Source organism: Falco punctatus, assembly GCF_963210335.1.
Source record: "Falco punctatus genome assembly, chromosome: 17".
In the NCBI taxonomy this organism is placed as follows: domain Eukaryota; kingdom Metazoa; phylum Chordata; class Aves; order Falconiformes; family Falconidae; genus Falco; species Falco punctatus.
Genome location: NC_137597.1, coordinates 6531861 through 6546649, shown reverse-complemented (window position 1 = coordinate 6546649; position 14789 = coordinate 6531861). Strand labels below are relative to the sequence as shown.

General features: G+C 50.8%; 1 protein-coding gene across 2 annotated transcripts in view; it reads left to right on the top strand.

Moving 5' to 3' along the window:
* PLXNA2 (plexin A2) overlaps window positions 1–14789 on the top strand; it is a 509765-nt gene that overhangs the window by 350750 nt on the left and 144226 nt on the right. For both annotated transcript variants that reach the window (XM_080367686.1, XM_080367687.1), the window contains 2 exons: window positions 945–2199; window positions 3821–4003. In XM_080367686.1, the coding sequence (XP_080223812.1) occupies window positions 1012–2199; window positions 3821–4003 (1371 nt within the window). In that variant the 5' untranslated portion in view covers window positions 945–1011. The remainder of the gene's footprint in view (window positions 1–944; window positions 2200–3820; window positions 4004–14789) is intronic.

The window sequence follows — 14789 nt, the reverse complement described above, 5'->3', positions numbered from 1 at the left end:
CCTGGCCTTCATGCCTTGTTTCTACACAGATTTTGGCCAGAGGTCTCCAGCTCGTGTCTTGCCTTGCCTTGTCTGTGCGGGTGAAAACACGCCAGCTGAAGGCGACCCTACTTCTGACTTACATGTAATGCTGTCGGGAAGGGCGTACGGGCAATTTCTTTGGCATTAGGTCTTCTGGACCCAGTTTCCCAGCTGTTGCTTTGTGTAGGCTTCAACCATCACCTGCGAGTTCTGTTAGAGCAGGAAATTTGTCTGAGGCTCCCAGTCTGTCCCCTGCCCGTGGTGCTGCTGGCAGCACTCGGCTGCAGGTCTGACCGTGTGTCCCCATGCTGGTGACAGCTGCTTTTCCAGCAGTAAAGCACCTCGTGAAGGCTGCGAGGAGGTTCTGCCTGAAAAGCACCTGCAGAAGTTCTTCTGGCTCTGGGGAGGGGTGGAGGGGAGATGCTGGCGGCTTTGGTGTGTATGTGCTCAATGAACTTGCCTGCATGAGACTTCTTCCTCAGGTTTCCAAATGAAATAGAGGATTTAAAGGTAGAAAACACCTCTTATTTCCTCTGTTGCTTCCAACAACATACCCTGCAGGAGGTATCCTTTTAGCCAAGATTGCAGATTGATGGTTGGGTGTGTGAGCTGCGGGCTTTGTCTTGGGCTGAAGCTGATTATCCCCTCCCGTGGCTGAGCAGAGTACATTACAAACAGCTAAACCACATAACAAATTAACACGCAGAGGTTGAACCAAGTGGCAAAACCTCAAGCTTGAACTGTTTACCAGCAAGTTAGGAGTCCTGCTTAATTCTTGTTGGGCTTAGAAACATCCTTCCTTTATCTCAATGATTGTGTAATTAGAAAGCCTCCTTTGAATTTTATCTGCAGGACGCACTGGATCTAATCCTTTGCTCCCTGGATCTAATCCTTTGCTCCGTGTGTTTCTTCTCCTTTCCCAGAACCATGTGAGGGACATTGCTGGGTCACAGCACGCGCGCGGGGAGCACAAAGTTTGCCTTTCCCAGGATGGATCAGAGGAAGAACTGGCCTCGGGTACCGGACTCTGATGGCTGGTCGGTGGCTTTGCTGTGTCTCTTCCTGGCATCGCTCTCCCGAAATGTGTCCAGCAACACCTTGTTCAGCACTTTCCACTCTGAGAACCGGGACTGGACGTTCAACCACTTGACTGTCCACCAAGGCACTGGGGCAGTCTACGTCGGAGCTATCAACAGGGTTTACAAGCTTTCGGGTAACCTGACTATTCTGGTGGCTCATAAAACTGGTCCTGAGGAGGACAATAAATCCTGCTACCCACCCCTCATCGTCCAGCCTTGCAGCGAGATCCTCACCCTCACCAACAATGTCAACAAGCTGCTGATCATTGACTACTCTGAGAACCGGCTGCTGGCCTGCGGCAGCCTCTACCAGGGGGTCTGCAAGCTGCTGCGCCTGGACGACCTCTTCATCTTGGTGGAGCCCTCGCACAAAAAGGAGCACTACCTCTCCAGTGTCAACAAGACGGGCACAATGTACGGTGTGATCGTGCGTTCGGAAGGTGAAGATGGGAAGCTCTTCATCGGCACGGCGGTGGATGGGAAGCAGGATTATTTCCCCACCCTCTCCAGCCGCAAGCTTCCCCGGGATCCAGAGTCATCAGCAATGTTGGATTACGAGCTCCACAGTGACTTCGTCTCATCCCTCATCAAAATCCCCTCAGATACCTTGGCCCTTGTTTCGCACTTTGACATCTTCTACATCTATGGTTTTGCCAGTGGCAACTTTGTCTATTTTTTGACTGTCCAGCCAGAGACCCCAGAGGGTGTCTCCATCAACTCCGCCAGCGACCTCTTTTACACGTCTCGCATCGTCCGTCTCTGCAAAGATGACCCCAAGTTCCACTCCTACGTGTCTCTACCCTTTGGCTGCGTCAAGGGGGACACGGAGTACCGCCTCCTGCAAGCAGCGTACCTCTCCAAGCCAGGAGATGTGCTGGCCAAGTCCCTCAACATCACGGCCCAGGAGGATGTCCTCTTTGCCATTTTCTCCAAGGGGCAGAAGCAGTACCATCAGCCCCCCGACGACTCTGCGCTCTGCGTCTTCCCCATTCGCACCATCAATGCTCAGATCAAGGACCGCCTGCAGTCCTGCTACCAGGGGGAAGGCAACCTGGAGCTCAACTGGCTGCTGGGCAAAGACGTCCAGTGCACTAAAGCGGTAAGGATGCTCGGGCCGTGGTAGCCCTCACGAGCCGGTATCAATGCCTGGCCCTATGGAACACGAGCTGGCAGAATAGGATTGATCTTTCTGTGCCTCAGTTTCCCTGAACACAGAAGAGACACGGTAGTCCTTTTCCCCTTTAACTCATGTTCTTATCAGACAGTTGGTGGTGACAGTGAAAGGAAGGGGTAGCATTAAGGCAGATAATTGAAGGCGTGCAGTTTGCTGAAGGTGTTTGCTGTTCCCAGCCTGGGGCTCTGGAAGCTGGAGGAAGGCTCTCGCTCCTCCCAGAGCAGGAGGGTGGTATCAACAAACTAACAAGATAAATACAAATGACAGTTGTGTCTTTTGTATTTTTATTCAGCTGATTTCTTTAATCTTGATTCACATGCAGGTTGTTCCTGGCTTGGGAATCTCTGGGGCCTTCTTTTGCCAGGCTTATTAAGTTTGGCTGCTGGGAAGAAATAAACATGGGTTAAATGAAATGAAAGAAGGAAAGCAAAGAGAAGCTTGAGTGCTGGCTTGCACAGGGGAGAGTCATCCCATCATAGTTACAACTAAATGGGCCTGAGCGTTTGGTAGTTAATGTCCCTTGTGGAAAATATGCGGATTGCAGTCAGTGTGATGGCGGGTGGCAACCCATGTCACCACCCCGCTGCCTATGCCTGTAGGAACTCACTTGAGCGATCTCGGCTAATACAGCTTGATAACCCTTAGCTGTCAGCAGAATGATTTTCCCTCGTTCGTGGCAAGTGGTGTTCTAGGGAGAAGCCAGCATCCACGTTCCCTGTGCCGCAGAAAGGAAACTGAGGCACAGAGAGGTGGTTTGTAGGAGAGTGCACAGCTGGGTGGTGGAAGGAGCAGGAGTGCATCTTCCCACTTTGCACTCAGGTGGTTTATGCTCCCAGAGCCTTTCCCTGTGTGCTCACCCACCTTCCCAGGGCAGCCAGGCTGATGCTTTCCACCAGCCCCCTGATCACACAGAGCAGTTTTGTCTCTGTCCCGGAGCTGGGCTGTTTGTGCCAGAGAGGTGGCTGCTCCAGGCAGGAGTGCACAGCAGTGTCCTCTCCTCCCCCGTGGCATGGGATCAGCCGTGTCCAGCTGTCCTCTGGCTGATGGCTGGCCTGAGCCCATCCCACAGCAGCGCTGTGAGCTCTCACAGGGCTTGTGTGGCCTTCAAGGGAAGCCTGTGCAGATGTGGGGATGCTGAGCATCTCTCTGCTCGTACTACTCGGCATCTCTGGAAACTGGGTCAAGAGGACATGAAGTGAGTGGAGGAGGATGTTTCTGCATGGCCATGCAGCAGGGCTAAACCCATGAGAAACCTTGTAGATTTAGGAAATGAGTGGAAGTGTCTATTGGAGGTAGGATTCCTTCTCAGCCCTGTCCAAACACATTTTGCAGCAGCTGCAGAGTGTCTTGGCCTCAGGCAGTGAAGGGAGCAAGCCACTGAGGAAGGTGGCTGAAGCGGGCAAGGGTCCCTGGGCAGGGGGTGACGTGTTGGTGGCTCCCACCCTGCTGTCAGCACCGCCAGCTCCCCTCTGTGTGAGCCCCAGTGCGTGGGGCTGCCCTGTGCTCTGCGTTTCACTCACGGCTACCCCAAACCTCGTCTTTCCAGCCAGTCCCCATCGATGACAATTTCTGTGGGCTTGACATCAACCAGCCCCTGGGAGGCTCGACACCGGTGGACGGAGTGACCCTCTTCACCTCAAGCCGGGACCGGATGACTTCTGTTGCGTCCTACGTCTACAACGGCTACAGCGTGGTGTTTGTGGGGACTAAGACTGGCAAGCTGAAGAAGGTAAGCTTATTTCCGTGACTTTGGAGAGCCAGGTTCTAATTTTCATTTCTCTCAGGAGGCTCTGATGTGTGTAGCTGCTGCTGTGTGTTACAGATGTTTCCCAGCATGAAACTGGGAGCCAGTCAGGAGCAAAAATCACAGGGTTTGTGTCACAGAGAGCTTTGCATTGGTGAGACCAAGTTCATCTGTCAGCGCTGTTAGTACAGAGTGGTTGCTGCAGCTTCTTTTGAAGCGGAGAGGTGCCCAGCCTAGGGAAAGGTGAAGCAGAAACTGCTGCGTGGTTCTGGAAAAGGGACCAAATGAGGCCACACAGTTCCCATCTCTCTGTGGCATCACACTCCAGAGCATCCCCTTGCATGGGCTGAGGGCACCTTCCCGTGCCTCCAGCCAGCGACCCTCTTCTGCAGCAGAGTAATACAGGTCCCAGTCTGCCTGTATATTACAGCATTACCGTTGTTTGTCTGGGTTTCTTGCATTTTGAGTGAACTATGGTGTGTGTGTTTGTGGGGCTGACGCAGAAATTATCAGGGCCGATCTGATCAGAGACAAGCGCAACTTCTGAGTACGAGTGAACCTCAGCAAGTTGTATCCAAGGTCTCAGATCTTTCCTCCTTTTTGACACACTGATGGAAATCTTGCGATAGTTTTAAGTTGTTTCCCAGCAGTCCTTCTGCAAGTTGTGGAAGTGAGTGAGAAAGCTTTTGGTGATGGCAGAATTGCTGATGGTGGCAGGATGTTTGGTCACGGAGAGATAGGAATGGGTTAACTCGGCTGCTTTTGGAAACCAAGCCTCCAGGCAAAGTCCTACTGCTTCCCCTTGCCTCTTACCTCCTGCTCTTCCCTCTGACAGTTGGATGATTGATGGGTCCTGGAAGATAACACTCCTCACTCTCTGCATCACAAAGGCAGGGGCTAGTGGCCCAGGGCAAAGAGATGCTTTCCCTGGTTTCCTCCCCCAGCACAGGATTTTGGAGTCCAACTGGGATCCCACCCCGAGGGCTCTGAATGCTCTTCAGTGAGCAGGGCACAAAGGCTGGTCAGGCCCGGCCATACATCTGTTGTGGTCCTCACTAGTCCTTTCTCGGGGGTTCCATATTTAAAACGAGCGTGGGAATGGCCTGGAGGTGCGTGAGCAGAGGTGTGTAAGGTCCCTTGTTGGTCCTCAGAGTTGGAGCTGCAGCTGGAAGCCAGCTCCTCCATCAGTGGGTGCAGAAGTCTGATCCAGCTCCAGCAAAACCAGCCTTAGAGATGCTGCTCTGGAAAGCTGAGATCCTTCAAATTAACCTAAAATATAAATGACAGCATTAGGTGAACCTGCTAAATGCAGACTCTGCTTCGTGGTACCAGGGAAAGAGTTAACAAACATAATCAACACCAGGCTGTTAATTTTTTTGTGTCCTTAAGCAGCAGGGAATTTCTTCCTCATCTATCCAGGAAGATACAAGGACAGGCAGATACTGCACTTGAATGTCTGCATCATTTTAATTACATCAGTTCATTAATATTCATTCAGCACTTTACAAGTGCTGAGTAGTAGTAAATTAGGTGCCTCCCTGGTGCCTCTCGAGTGTCAGTGGGGCAATTTTGAATGTGGGGGAGAGTGGGCTTGTAAGCAGAGCCCCTCTCCTCCCTGCCAGCCCCCCCACTGTGGCACATGGGAGCGCCGGGATTTTTGTAGCTAAATGGATGGAAGAGGCGCCTCAGCATATTGCAAATGCATATGCTAGCAAGCTTCAAGGCAGCCATGCAGCCTGGTACTTGCTGTGTGCAGTCTTTTGGGGGGGAGGGGTAGGGGAGGTCCCTCATTTGGAGGCAGTTAAAGCAAACAGCTTGTTGCCTGCACAGTAGGTATTTACTGTCCCGTCCCCTGAATTATGTAGGATTACTGAAGAAGCAGTCTGTCCAACAAGGTTTAACTCCTTGTGCTGTTCTACTGAATGCTTACCTTTTTGATGCAGAGTTCATCTATTCCCACCCGTCCACCTCACTGCCCAGAGAGAGGGCTGCGGGGAGTCCTTCACCTGCTGCTTGAGCTGGTGGTAACCAGGCTTGATGAAAACTGGTTCATCTCTTAGCAAATTCATTCTAGGCATTCGCTACAGTCAGGCTTTCCTGGCATCTGCCAACCCCCCTGATTTAACATCTCTCAGAGGTGTCTGCAGCTGATGAGACCCATGCCTCCTGGTGTCCTGAGCTGCAGGGATCGCTGTCCCACCCTCCGCTGCGTGGGGCTGAGGATGATGTTGTTCTCTCATGCGCGATCCTGTCCACACCTTTAATAAATTTTTCCTCATTTGACAGGTGGGATTAGTTTTTACATGGCCTAAGAGAGGCCACGTGAAGCGTAGGAAGCAGCTTTGCATTGACCTGTGGGGCTCTCGGGGCTCTGGCTGCAGAGGAGGCGTTGCAGACCCAGTGGGAAGTTCTCAGCTTGTCCTCCAGTTTTTGTGTGTGTTCCAAGACCAGACTCTCTCTAAGTCAGCGAGTGCTCAGGACTGTAAATGTTTCCATATCTCCTCTTCCCCTTACGTGAAATAAGGATGGTAAAAATGTATGCACCTCTGTAAGTGCCAGAGATTTACAGATAGAGCCTTATCTCCTCCAGCTCACCACCTTGCATATCTACCTACACAATTAATGTCTGAAAGCTATGTCACACCTATTCCCTTTCCCACAGCTGTTGATTTACTTTGGAAGCAAGCTGATGGCTCTGTCTGGGGTTTCAAAGGAGACAGTTCAGTGTAGCCGGAGGAAAGAAGTTAGAGAGTCAGTTCTGAAATATTTTAAATTTGTCTGTGCTTCCCCAGTGAGAATTCGTTACCGAAAATGCTGCGTTATCTCACTGATGTCCTTCTTCCCATTAGCTATTCACCTAACTGCCTCCTGCCACGCTCCCTGGGAGAGCTGCTGCTGCTGCTTCAGCCTCTCCTCCGCAGGAGCTGAGTGCTGAAGGTCCCCAAGCCGCTGCCTGCCCAGGCATCCCTCGCTGCCTGCCCTCGGTGCAGCCCATGTTGTCTAGCTCTACCCTTTTTCTGTTCCTGGGCACGTTTGAAGTCCCTTTCAGCTGCCAGCATGGACTGACATGTAGAGGAAGAAGTGTTCTGTGGGCTCGGGAGTGGCATGGAGCCCTGCGGCAGGGCTGGCAGGTCACTTTGTGCCTTTCAGAGCCCCGCAGGGTCCAGCTGATATGGGCAGCCTGGACAGGTCACCCGCGGAGTCCGCACAGCCCGGCTGCACGTTTGGTGTAGCCACACTGCCCTGGAGGGGTGTTGGTACCAGAGCTGCCGACAAATAAGTCGATAATATCAGATAAGTCAGTTGACAATGAACTTGGCATCCTTCCTGCAGGGAACCAGAGTGTTTGCTGGGGTCAGGGTTTGAGTTCAGGGCAGAGGGGGCTGCTTGTACCTGCTGGGGCTGGTCAGGGCTCCTCGCGCAGCTGGTGACACAGGGTTGTGCTTTGTCTGCCCTCTGTAACCGTCGAAGGGAGAAGGGTGACTCGGTGGATCTATTTTCCATTAAAAGCAGTGATGGAGGAGGAATTCTCTCACATAGCAGTGGCTGGGCTGGCCCACTGCCCCTCGCTGCAACCCACCCGCACGTGAGGCATGCCTCGGGCAGGGGCATCACGGCGGGCTGGGTGCATGTCCTGTGCGAAATAGCTGCACCCGCAGCTCCCCCCCCCCCCCCCCCCCCCCCCGCCCCCTGCTCCTTGGCAGCCCGCTGTTTTTTAGAACCACTGTTCCTCAGCAGTTTTCTCTAAGTGGGTGAAAAGCAAATGTGCTGATGATGCTGTGACCTTTCGGATGAAGTACAGGTACATGGGATGCAGTTCGCTGTGCAGCTTGGTGGTCCAGCTCTCCTTCCAAAGCATCTCGGCTCTGTGGCCAGGGGAGCAAGGGGGAAAGGGATCATGTTAGAGATGTAATCATTCATAAGTTGTGGATTTCTGCAGTAAAACAATTTTCATCGAGCAAAATTAGAAGAGACATTAATGTAACCGTTAACAGCAACTAACTGCTGGGGGGAGATGTGTCAGCTTGCTTGTTCTGTTTATGGACTTCATACAATTCCATCAATATTGATGTGTGATGCCTTTGATTTTGACACTAATCATTGCTATGAATTAAATTTGCAGCCATATAATTAGGACTGCTATTAATAGGCCCTCAAGCTAAGCACTGCTGTGCTAGTTGTCTTTTTCCTGATGGAAAACGGCATCCACGGAACTCGGCTAATGTGGTTTGCCTGGTAGATGCTGAGACTGATGTGAAAATTGTACTTGCTATAATTAGAGGGGCCCCTCTGAAAGGCAGATGTATGGGAAGGGTCTGACATGGCAGAGGTTTCCCAAGAACCGTACAGGAGTCGCCCTTAAACTTCCAAGTAGTTTGCTGCTCTTCTAAGACATATAGGCTTAGTGGGAGAGAGGAGCATTGCAGGAAGGAGTAACCCTCACTCTGAAGGGCTGCTATTGCAAGCCTTGTTTCCATTCCATCTCCCCTTCCTTGTGCAAATCTTTCCATTTATTTCTCCTGCCCGATGCTGTTTCAACTCTCTCTGTCCCTGTACATGCCTGGTTTCATCTCATCAGGCTGAGCACAGTGGCTGGGATAGCAGCATGGCTCACCACTAAAAATCAATCTTGTATTTCATCCCAAGAGGTCTGTTTCTTATTAGATCTAATAAATCAGTGAAGTGCCCTTCATTCAGCTTGTCAATGGAGGACATTGTTTGTGATCAAGAATAAATAAATGTCTCTTCTGTGTCTGACAGTGCACTGTCTATGTATTATTTTACCATCATGCTGTTTATGCCTGCTGTAGGAAAAAGGCAGTTCCTGCAGTGGGAGCCTGCAGCTTTGCCATCCCTTGCCTGTGCTCGTGAGAGCTGGGTACGCTCCTGGGTGGTGCATGCAATGGTTCCCAGGGAAAAGCAGTAATGGTGACGTTGTACGTGGTTTTCACCCAGCACTGAGTTGCTCCAGTGGCAATAAGGCTTTGCTCTATGCACTTGAAGGCGCTCAGAGGCGCTGGGTATGCTTTTTGGTGCTGCTGTATTTATTAGAGCTCTCCAGGCGAGGGCTGAGGGACGGGCTCGGCATCCAGGGATTGCGTCTACAAAGGAAGCTGAAAGCGCTCGGCATTGTCTGGCTTCAGTGTAAACTTCGGTGCTACAGGCAAGGACCCAGGTTTGGTTATTTCAGATGCCCCGAGGTGAAGGATAGTGTGTGCATCTCAATTCGCACCTGATCCTCCTGGATAAATGGGCGTCAGACACTGTTCCGAACGCCGGTAACGCACTGTCCCAACGGCAGCTGCGCTGTACATGGCTTGAATTGATACTGGCATGCAAGGTCAGCCGTGAAGAGCTGCTGGGGATCTGTCTGCAGAAGTGCTACAGAAAAATACCTAGTGCTGCAACTAGTTTTCATGACTGGAAGCTCACTCCTGCTTACCTGTTGAATTCCTGGATGCACAATGCATAATGTCTGTCCTTGCTTTCAAGAAGGCAAACGTCCGCTTTGCAAGGGACGATGATAACTGATGGGATTACGCGCTCAGGGGAAAGGCGAACTTTAAGTGTGTTGTTACATCTTGGTATGTGATAGTTTTATTCAGCTTGGCTGATTTAATTTGTTCCATTAGTGGGAATAAAATAGATCTTTCACAATGAAATATACGTCTGAACCTGTCCTTATCTGACTTCATTCTATGGATGGTTATCTCATCCTTTTAATTTATCCTTAATTATCGCCCCCTCACACATTCCGTAGCACTTTAGGAAAAAAAGTCTGTTGCGTCAGTGTGTAGAGAAGCCAAGAGGACATCAGGCTGTTATTGAGCAGATGAAAATCATCCCTTTGCAGACACCTTCCGAAGGAGGTGCCCAGTTTTAGCTATAGGTTGTAAGGTCGGTGCTTTGCTGACTCAGTGATCCATCCATCGCCCTCGGAGCGCAGACCTCTGTGTCCCAGAAAGGGTGTAAGATGGCAGATGATTCTTGCTTGACTGAAGAAGTTGTTTAATTGAAAGGTCTGAGAAACAAGTCTCCGTTTCTTGCCCTAGGACGTGAAATAAGGGGATATTTATTTGGTACTGTATTGCTGGTGATTTGCTCTGGTGTGGCCAGCAAAGGTGGGATAAACAAGGATTTTCCAGCCTCAGACAGTAATTCCTCTTTGCTTCCATCTGTGTAAAAAGGGTGCTGTCAATCTGTGTGTGCCCCAGGCGCCCGATGGTCCCTTACATTTGTTACTGTTAGTAGCCAGAAGTTGGAATCTTGCTTATTAATTGGTATTTCTGCGAGGGAATGTGAAAAGTGGCTGAAGCCAAAGGAGAGTGCTGGCGTGCACGTTTCAGGGCTGGGGAAGGGGCAGAGCCGCCAGGTCCCTCTAGACTCTGGTTTTGAGCAGTTCAGGAACGTCCCTACCACCTCTTAAAGGCATGAAATTGGCCGCCTCCTCTCCCAACATTACTTCACTAGTTCTGTTATCTGTTGCCTGGCAGAGCAAGTAAAATAAGAAAAAAAGAGGAGCTGGCATGTTTTTTATAGCTGCTGGAGAGCGAAGGGGCAGGTGTTCAGGAAGTGCAATGTATGCGAAATGGAGCCAGGTGGGCTCGGAGTCTGCTTTAATCTGTTTCTTGGCGTACGAGATGGCGATGACTCTGGTTCTCACTCAGGTTCACGCACCTTGAAAAATCAGCTTGAAATTTTTGGAGTGCAACAATTACGTTTTATTCGTTTCTAAATGAAGTGGAGCTAGTAAAGGCTGCAAGTGGCTGGATGGCTTTATGCATGAAAAACAGCCTGCCTGAGAGATTGTGGAGTAGTTGGGTTGGAAAGGATCTTTAAAGGTCATCTAGTCCACCCCGCCCTGCCATGAGCAGTGAGATCTCCAACGACATCAGGTCACTCAGAGCCCTGTCCAACCTGACCTTGAGTGTGTCCAGGGATGGGGCATCTCCCACCTCTCTGGGCAACCTGTGCCAGCGCCTCACCACCTTCATCGTAAAAAAAAATATCTTATATCTAATCTAAATCTAATCTCTTTTAGTTTAAAACCATTACCCCTTGTCTTATCACAACAGGCCCTACTAAAAAGCCTGTCCTCATCTTTCTTATAATCCGCCTTCAAGTACTGAAAGGCCGCAATAAGGTCTCCCTGGAGCCTTCTCTTCTCCAGGCTGAAGAACCCCCAACTCTTTCAGCCTTTCCTCATGGCAGAGGTGTTTCATCCCTGTGACCATTTGTGTGGCCCTCCTCTGGACCCACTCCTGTGCTGAGGACCCCACAGGTGGACGCAGTCCTGCAGGTGGGGTCTCACCAGAGCGGAGTAGAGGAGGAGCATCACCATCCTTGAGCTGCTGGCCACGCTGCTTGTGATGCAGCCCAGGCACAGTTGGCTTTCTGGGCTGTGAGCACACATTGCCCGCTCACGTCCAGCTTTTCATCTACCGGTAGGTCCAAGTCCTTCTCCGCAGGGCTCAGCAGAGATCTCACCAGCTCTTCTGGCAACAACCAGCACCCCAGAGGCAAGGGGCTCCACGTGCTGAAAGGGGTTTCTCTCAAAGAACTCTTTGTGTATACTGATCGCTGGGGTTTGGGCCTGGCACCCCCTGTCAGAAGCTCTTGTTGATTGTTAAACACCACAAGCGTAGGACGAGTTCTGCTGGTGATCCTGTCCTGCTGGTGATCCTCGCAGGAGGTTTCCTGCTCTTGGGACAGGAGCAGGAGCGCCCTGTGGCTCCGCACGCCACTGCGCTTTCCCTGCAGCATCTGCCTCCTGCTCCTGCACCGCCCTCAGCACTGGCAAAGTCCTGGGAGGTTTGACATGACGTCCCTTGGTGCATACCCTTAGGTTCAAACCAGAACAATGTCTCGTGTCTCACCTTCCCCAGTGCTCTTGGAGTTCTCCTGCAGGCAGGAATAAAGCTGGGAGCAGCACCTGTGAGGGCAAAGGGAGCTGGGAGGTGCATCGGTCCATGTATTTTGGGACTAGTTACCAAAGTAACTGCTGGGACATAGTTACCAAAAAGACTGTTTTCCCCCCTTGTGCACATAAGTGTGGTTTTTCTTTTTTTTGTTAACATATTTAGAATTTAGATAATGAATCCCCACAGCTTGTATAAGAAGAGGTATTGTTTCCTTTATGAGCATGAAGTGAGGCAGAAGTTATTCCTCCTCCGTTTCATGCTAGAAGCAGAGCTACATTTTCCTCTAGTTCAGTAATGCATTTCTTCTTGAAGTAACCTTGGTGGAAACTATCAGGAATCACCAAACTATTTTGTGAATTCACATTAGGTTTTCTGACTGTTCTCTGCTTTCCTCTGAGTATAAATCTGAAGAAGTTGCTGTGTTCTGGATGTTGCTGGTTTTTGCGGGGTAGGGCAGTGTCAGACTCCTGCCTTTCTACTCATGACTCAAGAAGTCCATGCTTTCTTTACTATATATATATATTTTTATTTTTTTTTCTGCAGGCTTTTAAAATCCTCAGAGGTCAAAATAACATGGGTTTTGGTCCATTTGTAAGATCTTAAATCCCTGGGTGGCAAGAAATACTGTGAGAAGCCCATGCTATGTTGCTTCTATAAATGCCTCCTTGAGGCAAAAAAAGGAATGTGGAGAACACAAACATGCTGGGAGAGGCGGGGGAATGTGCAGGAACAGTCCAGCGTGCTGGCACAGCCCCGAGCTGCTGCTGCTGCTGCTGCAAAAAGGTTGGGATTTGGGGACAGTCGGGGAGTGTAATGCCATGCAAAAGCAGTACCGCCAGGGCTTGTGATGGGACTTGCCATTAGGCTTTCCCTTGTGCATCTGACTGATGCAGCCTTTAATATTCCCTCAATCCCACAATCAAGTTTACTACCCATTGTTGTTACGGTTGCTTTTTGCTGCCGGCCAGGGCAACGACAGCATTAGCAGGGCTGTAAAATACAGCATGGTTTGGGAAGGCAAATCCATCACCTGAACGTCTGCCCGATATTTATGGATGTGCCAGACAGGCGTGGATTGGATGCGGCCAGTCTCTATATTAGCGTTAGTCCATTACGCCTGTTATGATGCATAGTCTCCCCACCTTCCCCTGCCTTTTATTACCCTCTTTTCATTTCTACTGAGATGCATGGACAGGCAGATGCCTACGTTTCTCAGGCCTTCAGGGAGCTCTTTGCAGGCAGCCCAGCCTGAGCAATAAAGGTGGAAGATAAACCCCTGCTCGTGGTAGGGAGCTCCCGGGGCTGGTGAGAGGAACACTCGGGGAAATTTTGCAGCAGGGACGTTCCCTAGGGTCTGTGGTCGGGCTGTAGGCTTTCCTGGCTGTGACTTGGACCAAAAGCACAAGACACCAAGTCTGAATGTGACTGCTGCTTATTACCAGCAGTGGTAGCAACTCCTGGCTCTTCTCCAGCCACCCCCTCCGCACGCGTGCTGTCCAAGGGTCTGATGCGTTCAGTCTTTCCATGCATTTAGGTTTTGGTTGTGGGCTTTTTTTTTTTTACCTCCACTGTCTCCTTAGCTGTAGGTTGGAAGAGTATGGTCATTCATTAGATGTGTCTCAAAGAAATCTGGGATGATGCTAATTGGGCAGGGAGGGAGCCACATCTAGTGGCTGGGGGAGAAAAATGTGGTGGTACTGTGAGGGTGAGGATGCTTGCATTCTTCTTCTTGTGTTAGCCACTAGTTTTATTGAGCTGACATTGAATGTGTCACTCAAGCTTGCAATTTTCTGCTCTATAACTTGAATTTGCACATTGTGATTTGCACCCCTGGCTCGAGGAGCCCTGAGGACGCTGAAAGGGGTCAGTGGTCTGGTCAGAGAAGGGTCTGGCCTGGGACCCAGGAAACATGGCAGTGATTCCCATCTGCCAGGCAGGTTTCCCTGTGCATCCATTCCCTCTCTCTAAAATAAAATCCTCATCCCAGCGCTGTGCTCCGGGGCCTGCTGCCAGCCTTGGGGTGCTGGCACAGCACCGACACTGTGCAATGCCCCCGAAAGAGGGGGTGCTGGCTGGCGGGGCCAAAGCCATCAGCCGTGGGGTTTGCAGGGGGCTTTGCACCGCTCTCCCGGTCAGCGCGGAGCTGAGGGCAGCTCGGGCAGCCTGCTGGGGCCAGGGGAGGACGGTGGAGGAATAATTGGCTGAGCGAGGGTTTAAGATTCCTCCGACACGCATGCAAACAGGAGAGCACAGGCAGCAGCACGGGCAGACCTGGAATAATTAGCAAATGTCTTCAGCAGCATTTGTCCGTCATCCCCTGCCTGCACCTCAGCCGGGGACCCTGTCACCTTTCCCGGTTGTTCCTTCTCGCTTGGTTACATGTCTTTGCATCAAATAGATACACGCAGATGAAAGTGATGTGCATTTAAAATGAATGTACACATCATACAGCCTAGCTATATGATACTGTGTGGGATTTTTTTTTTTTTTTTTTTTTGTGGTAAGCTGCTAAATTATTTATTGTGTGCTGGGCTTTAATTTCATAAACCTGCCTGCAGGCCCTACGCAAACCAGCCTAAGCATCCTCTTAAGCGTGCAAGTCAGGCAGCACAAAGCGCTGCCATGACTGTAGGTGGTAATTTTTCGTCTTGCCTCGGCCTCTTCCTCCCCCTCATCAGCTCATTAAAAGCAGTGGGGCCTGTTAAGTTGGTCATTGCCACTAACTTAGAGAGTGATTTGCATTTGCTGCTTGGAGAGGATGCCAATCCTGAGATCCCTGTTAGTCAGAAAGAACAAGAGTTGGTCCCTTGAGCTGCTCAAAGTAAAGAAAAAAGGGCGAGAGGGAGACA